General features: G+C 35.3%; 2 protein-coding genes across 3 annotated transcripts; both read right to left on the bottom strand.

The window, feature by feature from the left end:
• Window positions 1-6,980: 6,980 nt before the first annotated feature.
• LOC128172403 (microfibril-associated glycoprotein 4-like) lies at window positions 6,981-16,408 on the bottom strand. The gene is made up of 11 exons (XM_052838202.1): window positions 16,289-16,408; window positions 14,553-14,615; window positions 14,293-14,355; window positions 14,016-14,060; window positions 12,523-12,579; window positions 11,294-11,426; window positions 10,511-10,579; window positions 10,276-10,412; window positions 9,778-9,874; window positions 9,352-9,522; window positions 6,981-8,858 (listed from the first exon to the last, which is right to left on the bottom strand). Exons 1-11 carry the CDS (start codon window positions 16,307-16,309, stop codon window positions 8,557-8,559), a joined length of 1,158 nt encoding a protein of 385 aa, XP_052694162.1. The 5' UTR covers window positions 16,310-16,408; the 3' UTR covers window positions 6,981-8,556.
• Window positions 16,409-17,742: 1,334 nt separating this feature from the next.
• LOC128172411 (IgGFc-binding protein-like) lies at window positions 17,743-21,682 on the bottom strand. 2 transcript variants are annotated; one of them, XM_052838210.1, is made up of 5 exons: window positions 21,386-21,682; window positions 21,070-21,147; window positions 20,174-20,306; window positions 19,710-19,895; window positions 17,743-19,487 (listed from the first exon to the last, which is right to left on the bottom strand). In XM_052838210.1, exon 5 carries the CDS (start codon window positions 19,453-19,455, stop codon window positions 18,268-18,270), a length of 1,188 nt encoding a protein of 395 aa, XP_052694170.1. In that variant the 5' UTR covers window positions 19,456-19,487; window positions 19,710-19,895; window positions 20,174-20,306; window positions 21,070-21,147; window positions 21,386-21,682; the 3' UTR covers window positions 17,743-18,267. The 2 variants fall into 2 exon arrangements, with proteins under 2 accessions (XP_052694170.1, XP_052694171.1); XM_052838211.1 differs by having other exon boundaries at window positions 18,908-19,487; window positions 21,386-21,679.
• Window positions 21,683-25,931: the final 4,249 nt, after the last annotated feature.

Genomic DNA, 25,931 nt, shown 5'->3' with positions numbered 1-25,931 from the left:
ATTATCATCCATGGAATGAACTCCTTTTCTCGCAATAGAACACAGCTTTTTGTAGTTGTAAATTCTAAGTTTCCTGTCTGTTTCCTCTTCTTTGATCATCACCGGCTTGGCTGACCCAGGAAGACAAAGGAAATAGTAATTACAGAGGAGGGCAGATCTGGATGAGGTCAGAGATGATCAATCGATGACACCATCCGTCTCAAGGAAGAGGGCCGTCAACTCCCACGCCTGCAGCCTCTGATCCGGAGTCATTGTTTCCCAGCCTGAGGGTGGCCAAGTGAGTTTGGGCTATCTGGAGAAATGGGGAATGGTGCGACTCCCGATCAGTTTTTCCTTGCTTGGGACAGCAGTGGCATTACACCAAACTCCAACAGAGTTCTCGCCCTGTCCAAAATGATAATATTGCTCTCTGACAAGTCCATGCTCGAACTAAGCTGGTTCCTGGAGCCTCAGAATTGGTGAAACTTGATGGGCAGCTTGTAGTAGTGTTGGGTACAGCTGGAGCAATGGTATCGGCATAAAAAGAACTGGCTGGCTCGCTTCGCTGGCTGTCTTCTCCTGTGCAAAGGGCTGGTACATTTACAAGGGAGGCAAGGGCTTCTGGATCCGCCAGTTCTACCAGAATGGATCTACTGGGAATGCTGGCTGGCTCGTTGGCAGGAGTGTCCTCGGCCAAGGAAATTTCAGGTGGCACTCGGAAACCGACAGGAATGGCAAATGTTGGCTGGTCTGAGAGTATAACAGGATGTTCAATGGAAGGGGAGCTCTCTGGCTGCCTGTCAATGGCAGAGGGCCCTCTGGCTGGCTGTCAATAGGAGGGGGCTTTTGGCTGGACAGGAGATCTTCGGGCTGGCACCGAATGGCGAAACTCTCTTGTTGACCATGGACGGGAGGAGGATACTGAGGATGGCACACACCGGACATCTTAGACGGAACATAGACTGGGGTGCATGTTCCCTTCCTGATGCTCTGAAAATGCTTTGGACCAACAGCAAGGACAACGGACAGCGCTTTTTTACGGATGGAGAGGCCACAGGAGTCATGGAAGGCGGTGTCGAAAAAAAGGATCATAGGACAGTGTTTGTGATTTCCTCATGAATGAAAACAAAAGTTGGAAATTCCGAGCCGTGTCTGGGGTCAGGGTGACGTTATATACTTCGTCCTCCTTGATGATAAATACACTTATCACTCCGCCCTTCAGACTAATGGTCTACACTAGATGGAAGTCAATGGTGAAGTCAGGTCTGGAGGGGGTGTACTCCCTGGCTCTCTTCCGTGCTTGGAGGTCATCTTCAGGGTCCCCACTATAGTCCGGCACGAACTTCTCCTCCAGTGTCAATGAGGATGAACGCGCTGCCTCCCTTCCCTGTTCCAATTCTTGCAGACGGCGTTTGCACTGCTGGCTTACTCTAATCCTCCTAATCATCTCTTTCCGTGCCCGCACAGCCGCATCAGCCTGCCAGGAATTAGGCGTGATCAGCTTCCGGTAATTCTAGAGGTACACAGCCAGCCGGAACCCATTTGCCTCGGGGAAGAAATCAGAGGGAAGGTTGTCGGATGAAATCATCTTCTCTACTTTGTGGCTACCTGCAATATGCATATTTAGGTCACTCATCCGCGTAGTAACTTTTCCTTCTCAACATCTCGGCGGGGGCAAAGGGACATGGGACCCGCATCTGTTCACAATGCCTGGAAATCAGGTGGTTTTTCCGGTCTCTATTGGACTTAAACTTCTTTGGGCACAGCCAGCATGCGAATGAAGACATGCTAAACATAAAAACTGCAGGTAAAGCTCAGTTCATACTCTGAGCAGAATACAAAAATGCCTGCAGATACGACACCTGAACTATATGATATTATAGTTTACTGCTAATGACTACCTTACTTTTAAGGAGTTTACACAAAACCACAGACCAACAGACATCCTCCCTAAGAATTCTACAAGGTCACATAAAACCACAGAGTTGCATATTGGATGATCAGGCCATATGCTTATTCCCTCAAAATCGCCCGCGGACCTACAGTGTCCTGCCACTGCTACCTTTGAACCATAAATACTCCTCTAATCAGTAAACACATTTATTTAAAAAGAACAAACATATCCCCCTGTTGTTATTCAACAGGAATACTAATTGCCCAGATTTGAAGAAAAGTAATCAAAATCGCAAAAACAGAAGATCAAACACTCCTTCTAGAGACATCATCTAGAAAAACATCTAACCAGGAATTGCAACTGCTAAAAGACCATGATACTTTCAACAAGAACAATAGATCAAAATTACTTCAAGAACTACTACGTGACTATAGCACAATTTCCATTGATCTCTATCAATAATCTCTTTATCCATGCTGGCACACCCATTCCCTTAAACATAGACAGGCGGTCAATATGATATAAGTTAGCTTCTTTTCTAGGAATGTGCTTAACTCTGTAAGTGGTATCATACATCTTCTCAATGACAACACAAGGCCCACTCCAAGGACATGACAACTTCTTGCAAATGCCTTTCTACTGTAAAGGTTCATAGAGCCATACCAATTGACCTATGGGCAGGGAAAATCTACTGGACTTGATATCATAGTAACATTTCTGGCGCTTTGCGCTGGTCTTGAGAATCTGCCTGGCTTATTCATGAATAGAATGGAGCTTGATTTGAAGGCCAGTAATGTAAACATTTGATTCTGTTTCATTTTCTGTAGATGGGGTGCAAAACACAGATTCTAGAGGCATGTTGTTGTTTCTACCTAAGACCATCATGTTTGGAGTAAAATGAGTACTACTGTGGACTGAAGAACGGTATGCCATCATGACCTGGGGCAGAAATTCATCCCATTTGTTCTGTTCTTTTTCACAATACATGGTAAGCATAGTAGCTAAGCTGCGGTTAAAATGTTCTATATTTCCATTGCTCTGTGGTCGCATACTCGTTCTTGTCTTATGCATTTGAAACTGCTGACACATATGTTGAAATAGCTGGGACTCAAAGTTGCGCCCTTGATCAGTGTGAATCTGAAGAGGTGTACCGGATCGACAAATGAACTCATTTACAGATATTCTGCAGACTGTCTCAGATTCCTGGTTTTGTATTGCATATGCCTCAGTCCACTTACTAAAACAATTGCAGACAACACGAATAAATTTGTTGCCTTTAAGGGACAGGCGAAGAGGACCCATGATACCCAATTCGCTCCATAGGCTCACCAACTAAGTACTGTCTAAGGGGAGCTACTCTTTTGTCAGGGGTTTATTTCTTGCAGAGCATCTGGAACAGTTTATTTGTGTAATTTTTAACATATTTATTCATGACAGGCCAGTGAAATTTATTTTTGATTCTGTCCAGGGTCTTCTCTATGCCAAGAAGTCAAGCTAATGGAATGTCATGGAAATACTTCATAACTTCAGTCTGTTTCTCTTAGGATACAACAAGCTGTGTCTTAACTTCCTGATCATCTGGTTGCCATATGCGGTACTATACACAATCATGAAGACCTAATCTGTTACATTGTTTCTATATTCGTTTTGCAGTGCACGACAGGTGGGAGATATCATTCTAGCCAGGCCTGGAACCATCATTGAGAAGAGTCATGATTGGTGAGATGTCCTTATCTTAAAGTTGACGCTGTCTGAACTGAGCAGGCTCCCAACCAGACAGTGTAACTGTATTAGGGGGAATGGTAGGTCCGCATGTCCTCTGCTGTACTCTTGTAATGACACAGACGTGGCCCAGATCTACATCTGCGTTTGTTTAATCTCTTGCATTTTCTGTCTGGCTCTCTGTATCATCATTGGTTTGCTGTCGTTTGCAGACACTGCATGGTTTTCTTGACACGGCATCCGCATTGCCGTGTTTTGTTCCTGGGCGATGGACCACCACTGTCATATTGTATGTACCCAGCTCCTGCAACCATCGGGCAACCTGGCCAGTATGATTCTTCAGGTTTCTCATCCAGTTTACCGCTCTAAGTAGAACTGGTTGACCATACAGGTATTGGTGAAAATGCTTCAGGGCGCACACTACAGCAAGGAGTTCTTTGCCGGTTGTGCAGTAAACCTGTTCATGTTTATTCAAAGCTTTACTGTAATAGGAAACAACTTTCTCATTGTCATCCTGTATTTAGGAAAGGACTGCACCCACTGCGTTGTTGCTAGCATCTGTATCTAAAATGAAACTTGGACCACGGATTGGATATGTTAGAATAGGATACCCAGCTTTGCAACTGCAATGTGCATCGTTGAAACTCTTCCCCGAGATTAACCCGATGGGGATCTTCGCTCTTTCTCAGACTTCTGAATATTTTAGCGGTAATTTGAATGCTGTTTTAATTTTCTCCTCTACAAATTTAAACAGATTTATTGTATGCATCTTTTACAAACGCTACAGCCCTTTGCTTTTGACGTAAAATCGGCTTATAATTCAGTAAAGATTGCGAAAAATCGTCCGGGACGTTCATTCAAGGAATTTTCGCCCACCATAGTGTTTACCTTCAATGTCGGGCATTTCACTTCTTAGTTACCGTCGTCACGGTGGGCGGAGCTTAAGCACCTTTCTGGTCAATCGTTAACAGCATTTGTCTTATCTGGATTTGTATGTACTCCAGTCTCTGAAACAAAATGTCCTAATTCTCGGATTTCTCTTTGAAACAGGTTGCACTTTGATGGTTTGGGCTTGAAGTTGGCTGTTTGCAGTCTATCCAAACCATGCTCTAAACTTTGCAGGGTTTCCTCTTCTATGTTTCCAGGTACAATAATGTCATTAATATAGATCAGGCATTCACTCCACTGAAGTCCACGAAACACATCTTCTATCAGGCGCTCAAAGGTCGAAAGAGAATTTGCAAGTCCGAAAAGCATAACAGTAAATTGATAAAGACCCTGACTTGTAGAAAATGCTGGTTTAAGTTTGTCACCCTCTGCCATTCCAATCTGCCAAAACCCTGAGTTCAAGTCCATGCTGCTTAACCATTTCGATCCGGACAATGAATCCAGACATTCATCAATGCGAAGTAAGGGATAGGCGTCTTTGATTATGACATCGTTTAGCTTGCGATAGTCAACACAAAATCTGGTGGACCCATCTTTCTTGGTGACGAGGACGATCGGTGATGACCAGGCGCTGCTAGATGGCTCTATCACATCTCGCCTCAACATTTTTTCTAGTTCCTGTTTTTTCACCTCACGTTTTCCGAATGGCAACCGCCTAGGACATTGTCTGATCGGATTGGCTATACCAGTGTTGATGGTGTGCTGTACCAAATTTGTTCTCCCTAGGTCATCAGAGGATGTTGCAAAGACACTTTGGAATTTTATGAGCAGTTTCATTAATTTCAGGGATACTTCCAAGATTTAAATGCTTCCTACTACGGGTCATCAGATCAACTTAGTTTTCTGGCAAACAAGAGGTGGTATTAGTTGAACTCCAGCACTGGATATTGTCTTGGTCTACAATGAGCACCATCTTCTGCAAGTCTAGCTTCTTTACATTTTTCATCAAGACATTTTGACCAAGTATGCCTTCATTTAGAACATCACACACAACTTCAGGCAAACTGCATTTAACTGGACCAAAAGTGACTGGAATCTCTGTATGACCATAGATAGTAATTTCTCTGTTGTTCACATTCACTGGTGTCCTCTCTTTATCTCTGAGTCGAGGTTTGACATCAGAGGTTATGTTGTCAAAAAATGCTTTTTAAATTGATCATTTACGTAAATTCCACCAACCAACCCAGATACAAAAAGGCCATCGTCCAATTTCTTTTAATTTTACTAATATGCCCTTAACAAATGTATTCATCCTAGTCTAAATTTATGTTCATCATCCGGCGTACTCGGACCTAAAAACTCGACGGTTTGAAGTTTCTCTGCCATCGTATGGTCTGTTCTTGGTCTCTGATTTTTGTTGATACATCGGACATTCCCTCATGAAATGATCAGTGGCGCGGCAGATGAAACATTGCCTGTTGTTTTGATTCTGTTTTCCACCAAACTTTGCCGTCTGTCCGGATTCCAGGCGTTCCAATCTCGTCACTATTTGCTTCAGGGTATCTTGTCAGTTCTCGAAGAATTGTATCTGCACTGCTGCCGAAGTTCCTCCTCTTGACTTCCTTATCGTCAGCAATCGCTCTTACAGTCTGTTTCCGCTTACAGTCTGTTTCCGTTTTTCTCTTCACCAAGAACGGTCTCGTAACGCTCAATGACCTCTACCGCATCTGCTATGGTCTGGCAATCCTTGTCTATGCAACTTTATTTCTAATGTAATACGTTAATAAAGCTGATTAATGGACAGTGCTTCCTGCGCTAAGGCATCTAAGTTAGGGTAGGCTTTCTCTGACATCTGTCTTAAATCATCGGCAAGTGCCACTATAGATTCATTAGGGGTTCGTCTCCTATATTCAAATCTAAATAACCAACGATTCTGCTGCCTAGAACTTCCAAATCCCTGCTCTAGTTTGTCAACCAGTACGGAGTACGTCTGTCTGGACTTAATGGGTAGACTTATGTAAAAAGTGCGAGCAGGACATCGGAAACAAGCTACTAGCGCCAACCTTCCATCTTCTCATCCCCGCGCACACCTCAAAATTTGAAATGTACACCTGCCAATCATCACCACCTGTAAAAGCTTCCGGTTTCAGGTTCAACCCTCTCGCTGCTCCGAGTCTCGCCTCCAGTCACCGCCACCTTGTCTTGGTCAGCATCGAAGTATTCCTGGAGATCATTCGGACGATCGTCGTCAACTTCTGGGTGTTGAACATGTAGAATAAGTTCAGGATCGGGGATGCCATTATAACACCAGGATAAAACTCAACCACAAGAAGATACTTGAAAAGTAAACATCAGCCTTGAAAAATTATCAAAACCCCCCACTAAACAACATAAGTTCGAATCCCGGATGCTTCTTAAAAAATGCAGCATCCCACTTTTGACACCAGCTTGTAACAAGTCGAGCGGACCTTGCAACAAAAGAAAAACACCGTTTTTCTAACACACATCTATTTATTCAGGATGGCTTAATATATAAATATCACAACACAGACAAAGATACTGACCATTTCAAACAATACAACCTGAAACCCGGGGCTATAAACGTTTCAAAAAGAAAATAAAATGTTACAAGTATCTAACGGATTTGTCGTTCACAAGCTCAGTATCAACTATAAACAGCGTATAGGAATTGTACTGAATTAATAAATATTAAATGCATAAACTTGCGCCGATCGGAAAGCTTTAGTCAAAACAAAAAGTTTAATTCTATCTGGTAAAATCAAACTCCCTCCCCATTTGTACTAGGTATGCTAATTAAGTCCTCATAATTTCCAGTAAATTGTAAATAATCCAGTCAGCCTTATCCGGACATCCGGACAACTCGTTATCAAAATGAATAACCTATTTGAACTTATGAGTGCTTAACCGAACGGGATGTGAACGAGTGTTCAAGTGATACTGCTGCTGGAACTAGTATATATGTATAAACTTCTCCAAACAACGAATACTTGTCCTTTTCTGTCTGGACACAAACAACCAATCAGAAATCTGTACGGATCATGGACATTCCGGACAAGTATCCTATATTTCAGAACAAGCATATTTAAAATATTTTATTTTTAAATTTTAAATAATAAAAAAACATGTTATTCCTATACAAAGCCTTGTCAGGATTAATTTAATAACACGGACACATATTTCTATGTCAAAATACGCATATAGCCTTAATACACATCCTTGCAATATTTTACACTTTAAAAAAATTGAAATTAAGCACCTTCTGAAGTAGTGCGCGTAGCGATACACTTGAATATGGAAGCTCGCTATGAAGACACAGTTCATCAATCAAGGTGACCGATAAAAGCAATCACTGACCACACTGAGGTAAAACTACGGGAAAATAGTGGTCAGCATCTAAATACAATAATACATGATATAACACAAAATTAAGAAATGTTGCTAACACAAAAATAAGTGTCAGAATACGTTGCATGTTGAAGAGTGAAGCGGTTCGTGAAGCATATTCCGTACATAGAAATTTTTGAGCGGTAAAATGACGATTATCTCGCGGAAAGAGCATTAAAATGGCATGAAACTGAACAGGGTGATTAATTTTGTAAATATAAACATGTTTTAAACAATGATCATGCATTTACTCGATCTAATAACGTGTCAAAGCAAATAAATTGATTTCGTAAAAATGTAAACAATGTACGGGGGTAGTGTCAAAACACGAACGATAATTCAGAACATGTAAATGATTTGGTGAATCACGTCTATAATAGGTTTTTGACAGGTAAACAACAAATAACTGAACATGATACGAGGCATTTTAACTAGAATTGCATGTCTGATGTAAGACACAATGAAATATTAATAGAAATACTTAATTGATCATATAACATTAATTTATATATGAATGTATAGATAACAATACAATGAATATAATACACATTTTTGTTATAATATAAAAAAAAACAAAAAAGTTTAAATCAAAAAACTACCTAAAACAATAAATCAAAACTATTCCTAAACCATCGGAATAATAATGAAGATACAGTTCAAACATCAGATCATTTACTAGACTTACACGATGCACAATAAAATTGATTTTCTAAACGCCGAACCATAATATAGGAAGTTTTCACACCGACAAAGCTTGAACTTATCAGATACCAAAAGTTACATGTTTCAGTTGTCAAACAGTCTCCGTTTCCATAAATCCCATTAAGGTTTGTAAGCGTACAAACGTTATACCACCACACCCCCCGGCGAGCAAGAGTACACAGCGCGGGGGCGTTATCGTTATCCCTGTCAATGGTGCTGAATTTCATGCCGCTTGGATCTGTACTTCCGTGATTGTCCATGCCGTCGCCTATATAAAATGATACACATGTATAACAAATTTGGCTCAAGATTTAAATATTAATTTGATCAAAACAGGAGGGGGGGGGGCGTGATGCTAAGGAAACGTTGACATGGAAAGGATTGCTCAGCTGCTTGTGTTATACATATACATATATTTCTATCATTTTTCTTCTTTTTTTTGTATCAATAGGTGGTACGAGTGTCCAATTTGAAGAGCGTGTTCAAACCAATGGACAAATAAAGTATTTAATGATTTGTGGTTTTTTTTAAGTCTAAGAAGATCGTTAGTTGCTGTGGTACTATGGCAGAAAATAAGGATGCAACTGTTGATTAAATTCTCACAAATACGAAAATGTAGAGAGAAAAAAAAATTAAAATTTATGAAAATGTGTTCTGTTAATTAAAATGATTCTACAAGTACTATGCAATCATTTACATTTTATTTCAAAACGTTCATTTTATCCAAATAAACTATATAAACTATAACAAGGATAACCTACCAGCATTTCCCTCATACGACCCGGCTTTTAGACTCAGTCTGTATTCATCAGATTCATCAGCTACTTTAAAGTCGCTATATTTGGCGTAATACCAGCCCCCACTGAATGCCTCTAGACGGACATACAAGTCAGTGGTTCCTAAAAAAGTTAGCTTGTGAAGATTGTCGTTACCTGCAAAACAAAGTATGTCGAATTGAAAACTTAAAGTATTCAATCATGATAAAAAAATCAAGAAACAAAAGAAACAGTACAAATAAAAACTCCAACGCCACTTCATAGCACAGTATCTTGCCGGACACCAAAACACATTCAAACCAAAAACAAAATTATGACAGTGTGTAATGCCTCGATGAATTCCTTTTTAAAAGAAATTCGTTAAACAAATACACACGCCTCTGTAATAATTAACAGGTTATAAATCCATACCAATCCAATGCTCCCCTGATGCCTCTCCAAAGCCATTCTTGTAACTGTCCCATAGACGATAGAAATTAACAGACCCGTCTCGTCTGTGTTGGAACACCTTCATTTTTAGAAGAATAAAAAGACATTTTGGTACATACAGAACTATACAGAATGTGTATTTGAAGTATTATTCATTTTCTCATCATTTTTTGAAAAGTATCTTATATTCCGTATTACTGCTTTTCACAATACTATTTTTCTTTTTTAATGATACATGTGACCAAATAATATAATGCTGGTTAGACTCTAATCTTTTACTGATAAATGATAGTTAGACATTAGATCCATGCGCGGATCCAGAAAAAAATCAGAGGGGGGGGGGTTTATTGCTTTGCCTGAGGAAGGGGGGGGACATATGTTTGGTCATATTATGATGCATTTGGGGTTATTTAAGTTTTACATAGGGGGGGGGGGTTAGAACCCCCTGACACCCCTCTAGATCTGCTTGGATTTTATTACCGTCCATCCTCCACCGTCTGTTGTCATATCACAGTAAACGACGACTGGCATCTCTGTAAGTGGGTCGGGGTATACAGTGTACAGTCCATCACTGTCGTTTCCAAACAGCTTTAGATCTTTGCAGTCACTGAAGATTTCTGTAGGACATACAATCCATTTTTACTAGCTTATTATTTCTAGACATAATTTATTAACGATTCCAAACCCTATTCTGTCAAGCAAAGGTGAATCCTACCGGTTCCATTATTTTTTCTTAGATAGCTTCGGTTAAGGCGCAACATATTTCCGTCATCGTTGGGGGAATCTGTAAAACATAAAAGTTATAGAAACTGTGGGTTTTGAAAAGATAAGAATCCGTAGCACATTTATATTTTATTTTTCAAATAAATAAAATATTGAAGATACATTTTATTTTCTTATTATGAAAAGTATTCTCATTTTAACTTGCCTTTTAGAATAATATTTTAAAATAATAATTTAAGTGCGACCAATGAATTTATAAGACAATCATTACACACATCCTTCTCATATAGTGTATATCCTTAAGGTACACCACTACAACTAGACTTATACTTTTTAAGACACTACGTCATAAGATTGCGATTTGGTCAAATATCGTCATAACATTTGTTAGAAGATCGGGCTTGTGAACTGCAAAACAAACGTTTGAATCCGTACGGGGCTATTGTTGACATTTTTTAAATAAAATCTTTAAAAATATGATTTTCTATGCAAAATCGCATTTATTTTACTTATTTGAATTTTTATCCATCACAGAATCTATTATAATATTGTAAGTTTCTGCAGATCTGAGGAACTAATTTCAGATGTTGTAAGCCACCTTAAAGAAAAGCGAGTTCTTCCGAGTACAGAGCTGCTCATATAGAACTCTTTGTCGATAAAGCATAATTAAAACAATATGTTACATTACATTGAAAAGACCACGCCGTCAATACGTTTGAGTAGTGAACCATATCGTACGAAAATTTCTGACACATAGTTATTGATTGTATCTTACCTTGTCCTTGAAGGTACAGGACCGCAATAGTTGCAACGATAGTCGAGATAACAACGGCAAAAACTGACAGGATGACAATAATACATGGACGTTTTGAGTCTCTAGTATGTTCCTTGTTACTGTTGGAGTTTTTCTATAGAAATCAACATTGAGATTATTTTTCATTGCTCTAAACATATAACATTTGGCGTGTGAGCTATATTGTGCGGAATCTAGATTTTTAACAAGTTTGCGTGGATTTGTATTAGCGTATTCCTGAATGTGATTATTCATATGCAAATATTCATGGCATTAAGCGATGTGCTTGATTTAGCGGAAGTTATCTTTCGCTATCTTTTGCGTTATTGGTCAAATATAACTTCGGCTCAATCAAGTACATTTGCTTAATACACGTGTATATGTTTAAGAAAAAAAATAAAAGAAACATTTAGCAGTACGCTAATTCAAATCAACATCAATATGCTTCTGTACAAGGTATTCTTAATCAATTATCTCATACTCTACAGATATTACTTACACAGAATCAAATACACGGACATTAGCATGAACAATAATATTATATATTTTTGTTTTATTTTTTATATTTTTTTCAAAGATATTTTATGACTGTTATTCTTTGATGTCTGAAGCTCACAGTTCCCATTTGTTAACTTTCCATACGTTTAATAATCAATCAGCAATCTGAATGACATACTGTATTGGCACATATTTTTGTTGGGTTAAAATTTCGTTGTTCTAAAACCAAATAAAATTCCGTTGGCATTTAATTTCGTCATATCGTTATCTTTAAAATGTATTACCTATCAACTCTGTATTTATTAATACTTTGGTTAAAAAATGCGTCATGGATTTAATTTCATTTATTTATACTGCCAACGAATATAACAAAATTATATCCTCAACGAATACGTCTGCCTCTACAGCAGTATTATCCGGTAATTGAAATATTAAACGAGTATATTGTCATCACCACTACTTTAAATTCCGAAATAAACGCAAGGAATTATTAGCCATGTAAAATCATGCAAAAAGCATAGATAATAAAATCTCGTTTTTTGTTTTTTTCGGACAGATGTACTTAGTGAAAACTGTGATTTTAAAAAAATCGGCTTTTGTGAATTTATATTTTTCAACTTGATGCTAAACAGTTGAATCGCTGAATTAAGTACTCGCATAAAATGAGGAATGTCCAGTATCTTAGGATTTTTTTTTTAAATATGAACTAATACCTGTTCTACATGATCAGGATTATCATCTTTAATTCTAGGAAGTTTCCCCTGTCGGCCCTGCAACACAAAACTGCTGTTTTTAAAAAAGACGAAATAACTGTTATATTATCTCTTTAATTGTTGTTTTATACCAATTGTCGTTGATTAAGGGATAGTCAAATTTTGAATAATATGGGAATTTGCTTTTAACGATCACATCAAAAAAGTATGCTACAGGATTTTGGAAATCAATGATTCTTAAATTTATTGATCAAATCAACAACAATAAAAATTGTATAAAATGGTATTCAACAAACATTAATGCAGCCATGGTATCGTTAATGTAGGTGTTTAGTATTATTTTAACAATGCTTTAATCATCTTTCGGACATTTGTTGTGTGAATTGATCTTGCATATAAAACGTGTCCTATGATGAATATGCAAAACAGGATAATACAAATAAACATGTTCATGCTTGTTTAAGTACCAGAGAGTCAAAATACAAGGCATTTATAATTATTTGAAGCAATTGGAGCTTTAAAAGAGTAAATTTCCACCCGATATAAAGCTCAACACCGCATGTATATAGGCACCGTCCGTCACACAGATATATGATCCCTTTTGATTCCAATACACACGAAACCTATAATCGATGTGCAATATTCTCTTTGTGATCTATGGAGTTTATGTATTTCTCTCTTATTATGTGCATTTTCTGTTTGCTTATAATGCATTAACCTGTTGTTTTTCATGTATTAGTCCCCTGGCTTTACGAAAATGCGTAAAATTTGATAATTTTCATCGCGACCGAGTAACAGAGTGGCCAAATATACTAGCTTCATACAGGTGATACAATGTACTGCTACATCGAAATACTCTAAACTATTAAGAGGTTTGCGGGTATACATTTCCCTTGTGGCTTCAGACGGATCTAAACAAAAACATGAACAGGCCTAAATGGATATGTTGTAATATGAGGGTTGTAGGAATAGCAATTAGAAGCAGAAATATGGCGGGCAGTGCCTATTTACAAGCCGTTTTCAGCTTTGAGGATCATTTACGCCCGGTAAATTCATTACATCACAGAATGGCGATTTTAACGCATTGGGTATCAATATATATCGCCACATTTAGATGTCTATCTCTATGCCGCAATAAAGTGTTGTTTCTCTGTATCATAACGTAAAGTCTCCAGTTTAAAGATCACAGGAAACTTTATCTTCATGACGAGCGGTAAAATTTCAAGAGTTGATTTCCCCCAAAATTAAAGTGATTTTTTTCCATTTGCATGTTTTGCGCTTGTTAAAAAACCATATCTTGATGTAATTTAGTAGAGTGGGTTTAAATGTGAATATTTTACCAGGTCTGTTAAGGATATATAAGTCCCATTGGCCAGATTGTCAATTTATATATACATATCCAGTAATAAAAAAAAAAACCCAGTGATTTGCCATTCTGGATAGATGAACTATAAACAGAATCTTCATCAATGTTAATCAAGTGTAATCCTTACCGATTTTGGTGTTATGAATTTACCAGTCTGTCTGTCATAAAAGCCCTGCATTTAAAAAAGAAACACAAAATATACATTTCATTAAAATAACAATTTAGCATTAACCTACAGGTTTTTCTTCTACAAATCTCATTTTTTCACACATATATTGTTTATAAAAAAAATAGAATTTAGTGATTTATTGGAACGTACATGTATTTACTACAAATAAGGATCAATTTCAAAAACAAAGTTAATTTAATACATAGGATATCGTTTCTTCTATTTGAATACCTACCTCTGAAATTTTATCATATGTAGTTGAAGTTGAATTGGAAATCACCGTGTATATTGCTATGCTCTGCAAAAGGTAACATTTTTATCTTTAACAAAACTCTTAACCAACACATTGGTATCATCAATTTTATGAGATTATTTAAAATTAATATTGAAAAATACTTGGCAAGCGAGTCTTAGCTACAATATATTAAAAACCGGTATAAAATGCATTTTTAAATGTTTGATTCTCGTAAAATTATTATTTACTAAATAACATACCTGTTTTGAATTGATTGAACTGCTGATAGCTGAAAACTGTGCGTATCCGGACCCTCTTGAACCCTGAACATAATTGATAAAACAATCAGCAACTGATTAAATTCGTTAAATTGTTTAGTGTTTATTAAAGTGTTTATTTACGCCAAGGGGAAATTTACCCCAGTTACATGGACGCAGTTATCTTAAAAGCGCGTAAAATACCCCCGCGTGTATGATATAAAAAAAATAAAACTGAAGAATAGTAAATCCTGAAACCGCGTATTTAACACTTACGCGTATTGATTGGCCCTAGAAAACGCGTACTTAACCACCTGCGTAATTAACCACTTTTACAGTATACCTGGTATGAATGAATAAAAAACAGATGGGCACATTACGTTTTTGCTATATGATGTATATAAAATGCCACTTATTTTAAAAAGAAAAGCAAATGATCTCTTTCATCCTAATATCAACACAATCACTTTGTGGTAGTGAATATTTAGAAAAGAATTTCAAGAAACAAAAAACAAAAAAAACAAAAACCCAAACAAGACCCCCCCCCCAAAAAAAAAAAAAAAACCCAACCAAAACAAAAACAAACCCCAATACAACAAAAACAAAACCCGAAACAAAAACAAGTATTCCTTTTAAAGGAATGGTCGGCATTATATATCATTTATTATACTTTCATGTTAAATACTTAAATCTGATTGGTTTAGACTCAGTTTATAATCCGTTTTATTACCCTCAGCGTTAGCAACACACTTAGCAACGGGTAACACAACGAAATGTTACGTGCGCGTAAATTATGCGCGTACGGTTCGCTGAGAATTCACGTCATTTCTATATAAAAGCAGTAAAAATATTCTCTAAAATGAAGACAATTGGTTTAATAAAATAAATAGTGCCTGTTTCGGAGGATTGTCGCGTCGGTTGACAACGGTTTCCTCGGGGATGTCAATTTCAACTGTTACACTCCCAAACAGGCACTATTTATATATTGTCAGCTCTGTTTATATCATATACGCTACATGCAGTAAACTATATATAGCACCGTTTTATTGATTTCCGAAATGGCAAGGCATGAATGAGCTTTACTTTTAGTAGGCGAATTATACTTCCGTCTAATATTCTTACGAATATGTGAAAAAAAAACGTGATTTAAATCACTATGTATGTAACACAATAAATGTTTTATTTTCAGGGTAAACAGATAAGATTACTGTTTCAGTACTCTACATCTAATTAAAGATTTGAATAAGGTTGTCATTGCATAGTAAATAAAATAGTGCAAGGCGCAATGCGTGCGCAAATAGTTAAATTTGCCGGATATCTCATATGGACACAACTGTGATCGGTCGAAGCCGATCACAAAACAAAAAAAAAACCAAAAAACCAAAAAACAATAATAACTAAAAGAAAATTCTTATACTCGTTGACTTTACAAAAAATCTAAAATCTTAAATGAGCGAGTCAGGCCTTCAAAACAAAATAAACTCACCAAACAATACATAACGAGTATCTGACCTTGACATATATTTCTAAACAGATACGACTTACCTTAGACATATACAGATACGACTTAACTCATACCCATATAGATACGACTTCTCCAACAATTTACACGAAAATTGACTCCCACGAAATAAAATGATTCCACAGTATACAGTAATGACGCACTTCAGACCTATACAGATACGACTTACCTCAGATTTATACTGATACAACCTCAGACTTATACAGATACAACTTACCTCAGACCTATCGGAATACATTTTGTTAAGACTGACTATCCCAAACTGATGATCTGATGTGTTGATTCGCAATGGTTTTTTCAGTAACTTTATTTTGAATTTTCTTTTTATAAGTGCCAGCTTAGTGATCATTGTATTAAATTCTCTTCCTGGTCGTTGTCATAATAGTAAATATCCATGCATAAACATCATCCTTTGTCAAGTATGCACCTTTAAATTTCAACAGAGTAGCTAATTGCATAATGTGAAAATAGCTGTATACCCCCTGCGTTAAGTAAGTCATATGAAATCTGTGTGATGTGTGCTGGGTTTTTTTAATTACACACGCTTATCTCATTCTCAATATTATAAACTAAAAGACCCAATAACATAATTATTGTGAAACAAATGACCTGAAATCATGAAAATTCTTCGACAGGGAAAGAATTTATGAATGGAAAACTTTTTTTTAACTGACTGTCATTAAAATGTGTTGGATATCAGATAAACGTGTATTGATAATAAACAGACAAATATAGAGTACTATCTCTGACCAACTACCATGGTTTCATCAATATTCGTTAAATACAAATTTTCGTGGATTTCGTTGTTAAGTTGATCCACGAAATTAAATGTTCATTGAAGTTTAATTTCAACTAACATTTTGTATTGATAGGATCATTGGCCACGAAATTACATATCCTTGAAACCGTGGTTTTTAGAAAATCCACGAAAATTGATACCCACGAAATTAATGAAATACAGTATTGACAGTATATATAAAGCAATGTGCATTAGTTGCTTTTTCTGATGAACGTTTGATAAATATTTATATGTGGAGTCAAACATAAAATACGCGAATTGTGTCTCTTTATGCAAATAATTTAAAAGCAATGAAAAGGTATTGTGCACCATGGTATTTTCTTCCTGTTTGTGTTAAACATTGAGAGTTAAAGGGACTTTGCAACGGAAAAAAGGGTGCACAGATACATGTAAATACAAATACTAATAAAAATGCATTTTATTTCGGTAGGGTAATCCGTTTATTGGAAAAGCAAAAGGTGAAGAACAAAAGATAATCCATACCTTTCTTGATGAGATATATCAAATATTAAGACATTGACTGTGATAAATTAGATTTTCATCTCTTCAATATTGATTAGGAATATATTTTTCTTCATTTAATTTGTTTTATGAAATCTGAATGAAATGATAAAAAATATCAGGCCTTAAGAAGGCGGAATAATCGTTGATGATTCTTTGAATTATGGATCTAATTTATCTTTGAAAGACATTTGCTTAAAGGATCTTTTTGTCAGTTATTTATATTTTGAACATTTTTAAAAAAAAATCTTCTTTTTAATAATAATTTTTGCTTTTGTTTGGGGAAATATCAAAGTATAATTGGCAATATCCCAAAAACAGTTAAACCAGTATTGTGATCTGTAACAATATAAATAATTAATATACTAACAAAGAACGTTTTGTTTTATTTTCATAGACAACGATTGCACGTTCACGTTTAAAATGATGAAACATAAACGATGAATTATAATCTGATCAATTAGTAACATAATGAGTTCATAATTCTAAATAATATATTTCAGTAAATAGATTCTGCAATATATGTTCGACAAACAGCATGGATATTTTAATGATTTTAAAATCTATATACATTTATATTCTACAAATATCAAAATAATGCGTAAATACAACTCTCTCTCTCTCTCTCTCTCTCTCTCTCTCTCTCTCTCTCTCTCTCTCTCTCTCTCTCTCCTTTAATAACTTAATGTTAATCATGTATTCTGATATTTTATTATATCTCGAGGAACGCCCATTTTAACCAGATTTGTAATTTACAAAAATAAACTGCTGATGCTCATGTTCGTAAAATCATATTTTTAACTGTTCTCTATATGTAGCACGTAACACAAGTTTAGAACAATCATGTTGTATTTTAAGGAATTCTACTTTCAACAATGAAAAAAAATCAACCAATATTACAATACAGAATTACCTGAGAAAGCAAAGGATTTGAAAAAAGTCATGCCAGCACACATTAGTCCAAATTTATCGCTTTTCGTTGTTGTTACCATAAGTTCACCTGCGAACACACGTATTATCATTACATTGAAATGAGTACTATAGTAGAGGAATTCCTGATAAAGAATATTTTTTGATACCACTGTGTAGCCGTTTAGAAGCAGTAGACTGTCGCTTTGTTCCATAATAACTGTAATATAGCTGTAATCATATCCAAAAGGAACTATTATTTTGTAGTAATTTTGGTACTGATGAAATCCTGGAACAATAACCATTGAAGGATCACTGATGTAGCTTATTGAAGAAGATAAACCGAAACTTGCTACCAAAATAGGTCCGTTCGATTGAATATAACACACTCCGTTGCTTGAAATATCAATATCAAAGTATTCCAGACGCTCATACGACTTGTAGAAAGTCTTATTTGTGCAATTGTAGAAAATTGTTGATTTATCGATGGCCATGACTCGTATTTTGGTATTGCTGTACAGATGGGGTGGAACAACATATACTGCATCAATTCTTGATGTCGGTGGCAATTGTTCAATTAGGTGATCACAAAACCCTTGCCCATTTAATTTGTTGCAATCATTTCCAGAGAAGACGGCAATAGGTAAAGATGACTGAACGAACGTTCCTGTCAAGTCCACAGTATGTTGAATCTGGTATGTTTCATAACGGTTGAGTTTGATGCTAAAAGTTTCCCCACTCCGATATATTTTCCCGTCAATTTGTAATGTATCATTCATTTGGAAGGTTATCGATATCATTGTGTTTTCATTAATTGAAGCAACTGCAAATTGACTGAAGTATTTCACCGGATTTGTCGAGACAATAACATATTTAGTTGAAAGTTTATGTATCGGGATATGAGTTGTCATCCCAACCGATGAATAGACATCAGCCTGACTTACAACCATAGAATTTTGAGAAGTTTCAATTAATATACATTTCGTTTCTATCTTAAAGCCTTCTAACTCCATTGAATTTGGAATGAAGAATTGTTCAAAAGAGTATATACTGGTGATTTGGTCAATCTCACTTTTGAGAGAACTATTGAGACGTTCAGACGTTGTAACGTTTATCCGTATTCCGTTGACTGATGTGACGTAAATGGATTTCTTCGTATTCCGTATGTTTTGCATGAACAACACAATAAAACGTGTTCATCAGCTTCCTATAAGCAAACAAAATTGAAGATATATTTTATTTAAATTGATGATTATTTCAGACGTGTATTCTGGGAAATAAATGCCACCATAGTGATTTTTGCTTTTTGTAGCAATTGCCTTAACTCGATATTTGTTTTAAAATACAGTTTAAACATATCTGTAAGCAAAAGTTAAAACTTAGTTAATTGCGTTGCGTTTTAAGGCATGTATTAATGACCAATACAAACCGGGTAGATGATCTGCGGAAGGTTTGGTAGTATTATGATACATGTTTGGGGAAGATGTGGTTGATGGATACTCTGGCAAGGGTTTGGTATGATCATTGTACGAGGAAGATGTGGAAGATGAATACTCCGGGAAAGAATTGTTGGGTGATAACCGAACATCATCTGAAGAAGTATCTTCCTTGTCATCTTAAAAATAAAATATTGAAGGCATAAATTTTGTTTCAATCAGCATTTGAATGTACACGCATTGTTGCAACAACGCATACATGTATAACAAAAATGACTCTACTTTTGGCAATTTCAAGGTCTGTGTTATCAATGGTATTAATTATAATATGATATGTTGATGAAACTATTGGCAGCTCATTTTCTTGTGAATACATCATACAACAATAGTTTACTAAAAAACTGTTTTATATCTTTTAAATGCAAATTATTAAGTAAATAAAAGTCTGAGGGTTTACCTTTATGCTTGAAATATTTTTGATAAGCCACTTCGAGTGCAGCAATGGAAGCCAAAAATAAAATAACAATCAAAATCATGTAATATTTAAATTTTCTATTTGCTTCTGCTGTTCCTTCTTGGATGGATTGATCCTGCAAAAAAAAAGGAATCTATAAAGAATAATGATATTTTGTTAAGATGCAAAAATGTGTAGGTTTTTTTTTTTTTATAGTTTACGTACAAATATCAAGTTATCCTGTGTTCTGAGAATGTTGATTGTTTCCACCTTTTATATATGAGCGTGTAAAAATTATTTTGGAAGCAAAAGCTTTGTAATGCTAAAAAGATCTGATTTACGGATGTGGGAATTTAGTCTAGTTACCCAGTACACCTAAAGGTGAAAAAAGAATACATGAGCCCCAGCGTGTTTGGAAAAATTATCAAGGACGAAGGATCATATTTGCTATGTGCAGATGTGTCGCGCACCTTAAAATAAGTGATTGTTACGAACATCAATTTCTCCTTATTACGTCACAAACAAAACTTAAAAGAAAACCGCTTATTATGCAAAATATTGACCTTGTAAGTCGTCAATGCACACTATAAATAGTGTAAATAGTGCCTGACCTTACTTACATTTAACATGATAAAAATGCTTGTCAGCATCATTTCATATATATCTTATGTTTCTTCAACTCTTCGCCGATAGATAATACATATTGCAATCTGTTTTATGTATGAACTTTTATGACTTAATGCTTTAAGTGAACTTATCTAGCTGCTTATAATGAGAATATCACGGTATATCTAATAATAATCACAACAACAAATATGATAAGAAAAGGGAAAAAAAAATCGAAATTTTACCGGAAAGATTGTAGCCATTTAAAAATATATTGATGCCATTTGACTTACTCTTTGGTTTGTATTAGATGGTGTGTCAGCTTGGTCTCGGGAAGATGCTGATTGTCTTCCAAATAAGGAATCATACGCCTTCAAGATAGATGTGTAAATCAATGAAGCTACACTGAATAACTAATCAAAGTTATTTAGCTTATTGAAGCTATATATGGAAATTGTACTGGACCTGTCTAATAGGTTAACGATACTACTACCAAAAACAATTTGGAACATTATTTTGATTTTTTTTAAAAATTTGAAAACTAATTAAATACACACATTTCTCGCAAGGATTAAAATTTGCATATTAGTTCGATTCTTCCAAACTTACCGGCGGTTGTGACACGTCCAGTCCGTCGGATTGATCAGAAAAATATATCTGTTTGAAAAAAAAAAAACAAGAATATGTAAATATTACCAGCATATCTTTAGATTTAAGGTATTGGCAGATCAGTAAATTAAATCAAACGATATTTTAAAAAAATGACAGAATAAATGCAAGATCTAGCTAATTTTGTTGCCTAGAGTCAATGCAACTCGGTTGTTGAGTTCAAGTGTACCAACACTGCATTACATTTGGCGATCGTTAAAATGAAACAAATAAACTTTAAAAGTTATATTTAAACTGTTAGAATGTATAGCAGTATTAAAAGCATCAAACGAATGTATTCTTACATTTGTAATATCCGTTTCTCTAATTTGTTTCTAAAATGGGTTTATTGACCAATTTAACAGGTTTTTATCAGAAACAGCCATTTAATTATCAATACTAAAAATTAATGAAGTAGTAAACATTACATATACGAGTTCTACAATGCAAAAAAAACCAATGAAATCAAACGTAACATGTTACAATACATTTATTAAGGGTGTAAGAATTGTCTTCAAACGAATAATACACGTAGACAGCAAACAAGATTATCATTGATATGTATTTAATCTGGTAAAAGTCTTATCCTAGCCATTTCACAAGGTCATTATGTTGAAATACACTGCTGTGTTGAAATACACTGAGTTTCTTGTGTACACACACGTTAAATGTCGGTCATGCTTTAAATACGATCGATTTTGTTTGTGTTATGTTCTATTTAAATCCCCGCTTATTTTTGCAACGAAGCGTGATATTGGCAGTTGTTTGCTATATTTGATGTTGAGCCCTTTTCAATGTCAAAGTCTTGTTATCGCTTTTATATATTTTGGAAAACAACGTCCAAGATGTGCATGTAGAACAATAAATCATTGACATGTCTGGGAGTCACAAATCATACTAGTACATGTATGTGCAAAAGCAAGTAGTAAGTCCCTTTAGCTCCAATATGTAGCTCATATTTTGTTTGCTATTTTTTTTAAACTTAGATTTATCTTTCGCCAGTATATATAACACGAAACTTATGTACAAAGCATAAGCGTTTAATATTTTTTGAGTTATAAAGTTTTAAATGCATTATATTTTTCTGACAATTGAAATTGAAAAATATTTTTATATAATTGTTTTGAATACCTCAAAATAAATAAACCGTTTCTAGTAGTTGAAATAATGGTGCACATCAATCAAAACGACTATGTCTATCACGACATTTTCAGAAAATATATCATTGTTCGTACAGGGACAACCTTTTGAAATAAATATCGTAAATGAGTTTGTTTGCTACTTCAACGTATTGCTTTACTTAAACTATCTTTTATTTGTCAAAATAACGATAAAAATGGCATTTCGTCTTATTTATTCCGAAAGATAGCTATATGTTCCTCAAAGGATGAATTTGTGCCTTTCATCGTATCTGATTTAATACCGATAGTTTGCTAAAATTATATAAATGCAAAGCATTTAGTCTCATTCTCCATTCTGTGACTTTTACAATACTTAAAGATAACAAATTTATATTAAGTTGAGTGATACCGATCGAGCTAAAGTTAATTATAATAATAATAATTATTATAAAATAATTAGCAGCAACTGAGATACGCAACGTATCCATCATCTTTATATTGCAACACATTTATACAAGTTATTCAAAAATTCATTTACAAATTAAGTTGGACAGGTTCCTTTTATAAACCTGACTTAATTTACCTGAGCTACTGGTACAACGGTTCATGATCCACTGATCTCCTATTGTTTGCATCGCTAAAAAAGTAACGCTAATATCGTATAAATCGTGTAAAATATTTTATGAATGCACGGTAATTTACAAGGTGATTATTGTAATTTAAGGGTAGCTAAATCATCAGAGTAACAACACTACCAAACATGTCATTATCTAAATATAAAGACGTACAGTATTTTGACAGTTTTTGATTGATATGCATTTAGATTAACAACTAAATTGCTCCTCGGTGCTTTATTGTTTTTCAGTGTGGCTGGTTAATGCCATTGTCATACTGAATATAAATTCGATATTATATTCGATCAGAAACATTCTTTTACAGGAAATTCTTATCAAAAGGTTTATTAACAAGAAGTCGGTCATTCTAGTTCTATGCCACTAACGTGCACTTTTTTGTTTTTACCAAGAACTTATTCATGTTGATAAATAAATGCATATTTAGATGAATACATGTATACACTAACTTTTCCGCAAAACGATGCTACGTGCATGTGTTATACAATTTAAGGCGCTCGCTCGTAAAATCTCCCTACTATTTCATGGTATTACAAAATCCTTAAATTGCACAATTGTCTTTTAACATTGACAATTTGCATCGATTATTGATAAAACAAGACAAACAAAAACCCCTTTATCACCATTTGTTTATGTTGATAATTGCTCTAATGGGAATATAACTCATCTTACGAACGATAACCCCAAGTTATTTAAATCTCTATTAATTTTTTTGGTGTGATTTCTTGAAAATTGAATCTAAGAAGAATAGGAGAGATGTTACTTTTATTAATAATTCGCTAAAGGGTATGTAAATTTGCTTTCATTTCTCGGCCAGGTTTTCCTCTGTCGTTGCTTACGATATAAAAACCGACTAGAACAACATAGAAATTATCATCTCATAATATTCAAAGAATGATTCCTTATCACTTATATTAATACCATTTCAAATTTGTACACTTAAAAACATTTTAAAACCACCAATTTTTCAAGTAGCACATACTATGTATGACTACGAGGCGATGTCAATACCGTTTTAGGTTATGCTATAAGACACGCCCATTTTGTGTCACTCGTGTTTTATAAAGTTATTGGACTATAGGCTTCAAAATTGATTCGTATTGTAATCACAGACAAGTGTAGTTGAAAATGTTAATTTTTGGGAATATGGACAAGGTTTTATGGCTACATTGCATGTAGCACTCTAGAGCGCTAACAACTACGTTAGTCCTTATTTCCGAGGTACGCATTCCCGACTTCATGGACGGGCATTCTGGGAAAACATCTGTAGATAGACTGTACTTTGACAATTTCGTTTTATCAGAAAAAAAAACATATTATCCGAATTATGTTTCCTAATTTATTGTCTCACCTACACATAAAAGTACAAGAAAAACTTAATAGGTCATATTATGTGAAGACTGTAATGACCTACTGGTTAAACGTAGGGTGCGTTCAGGTTCGGGGCTGCGTAGGACTACGTCACGGCTATGCTGTTGAACGGTAATTAAGTTACTTTGCTGCTACGTAGGTATTCGTACTTGAAGTTCTTAGTGCTAAGCATCAAATTTAAGATGGCTACTTTAGATTCCACTTTGAAACAAACAGATAAATTGTCTTATTAAGTGATATTTTAAGTTATAACAAGATTATCCTTTTAAAAAGCTAAGAAAGTCAGCCAGCGGAATATTAATTTAGGTGAAACGTGAATACACAATCTTTTAACTTACAAAATGTATTTAGTATCCGGGACAGTAGTAATATGCGGGTGTACATTTAGTTTTCACAATTACCTTTACGACTGTATATACAAAGATACGCTTGTAGCGGTTTACATACAAATAGAATGTATGACTGTTCACCTACTTATGACTTAAAATTTACGCTTTGCAAATCCAAGCAAAGAAACGACATTCCCGCGGGAAAATTTCAGCAAAATATCCCAGTTGATCACTTCCTTTGTGTGTATAAAAATGGATACAGCGCTAGCTGTTGAATATTATATTGAATATGAAAAATAATCAACTTAATAGCGCTAAAGAAATCGATACTAACGTTATTGTTTCGATCATATTACATATTTCATAATACTATGCATCAGCTATGTTATCCTTGTTAATTTGGGTTTTGTGCTTTCAACCACAAATATAACTGTCATTCTTGATATAATTTGTATTTGTATGAAGATAAATTATTCCGACGATGAAGCTGTGTATTTATTACAACGATTTTTACGTAGACCAAGTGATACATGTAACCAAGATTAAACGTTTTGCAGTTTATCTACAGTACCGATCAGACCCAACCTAACAGCAGAGAAAACCCCAACTAAACCCCGGGTTTACTTCTTGGGTTTACTTTGGGTTAACCTTTTGAAAATTTGGGTCCACTCGGGGTTTACTCTGGGTTTACTCAAAGTTTACTTTGGGTTAACTTGAGAATTGATTTTGGAGTCAACTATAAGCACTGAAGTGTGAAACAAACCTGTATTTTATATTATCACTCTACTGCCTGTAATTCCTGCCCCTTGTATATTCCAAATACACATGTAGCGTCTTCTTTCAGGGTTTTCTTATGATCGGGGTTTACTCTCTGTGTCCACTCTGGGTTTACTTGGGGTTTACTCTGGGTCCACTCTAGTAAACCCAGAAAGTAAACCCAGGGTTTAGTTGGGGTTTACTTTCTGTTAGGTTGGGTCTGATTGGTACTGTACATCTCATATATACTCTGAGTGCAACGTACGTAGGTAGATTAGACCGGCATTTGAAACAATAA

The sequence above is a fragment of the Crassostrea angulata genome, chromosome 2 (genome assembly GCF_025612915.1).
Source record: "Crassostrea angulata isolate pt1a10 chromosome 2, ASM2561291v2, whole genome shotgun sequence".
Classification (NCBI taxonomy): domain Eukaryota; kingdom Metazoa; phylum Mollusca; class Bivalvia; order Ostreida; family Ostreidae; genus Magallana; species Magallana angulata.
The sequence above is the reverse complement of the archived record's forward strand: the minus strand, read 5'-3'. Positions and strand labels throughout refer to the sequence as shown.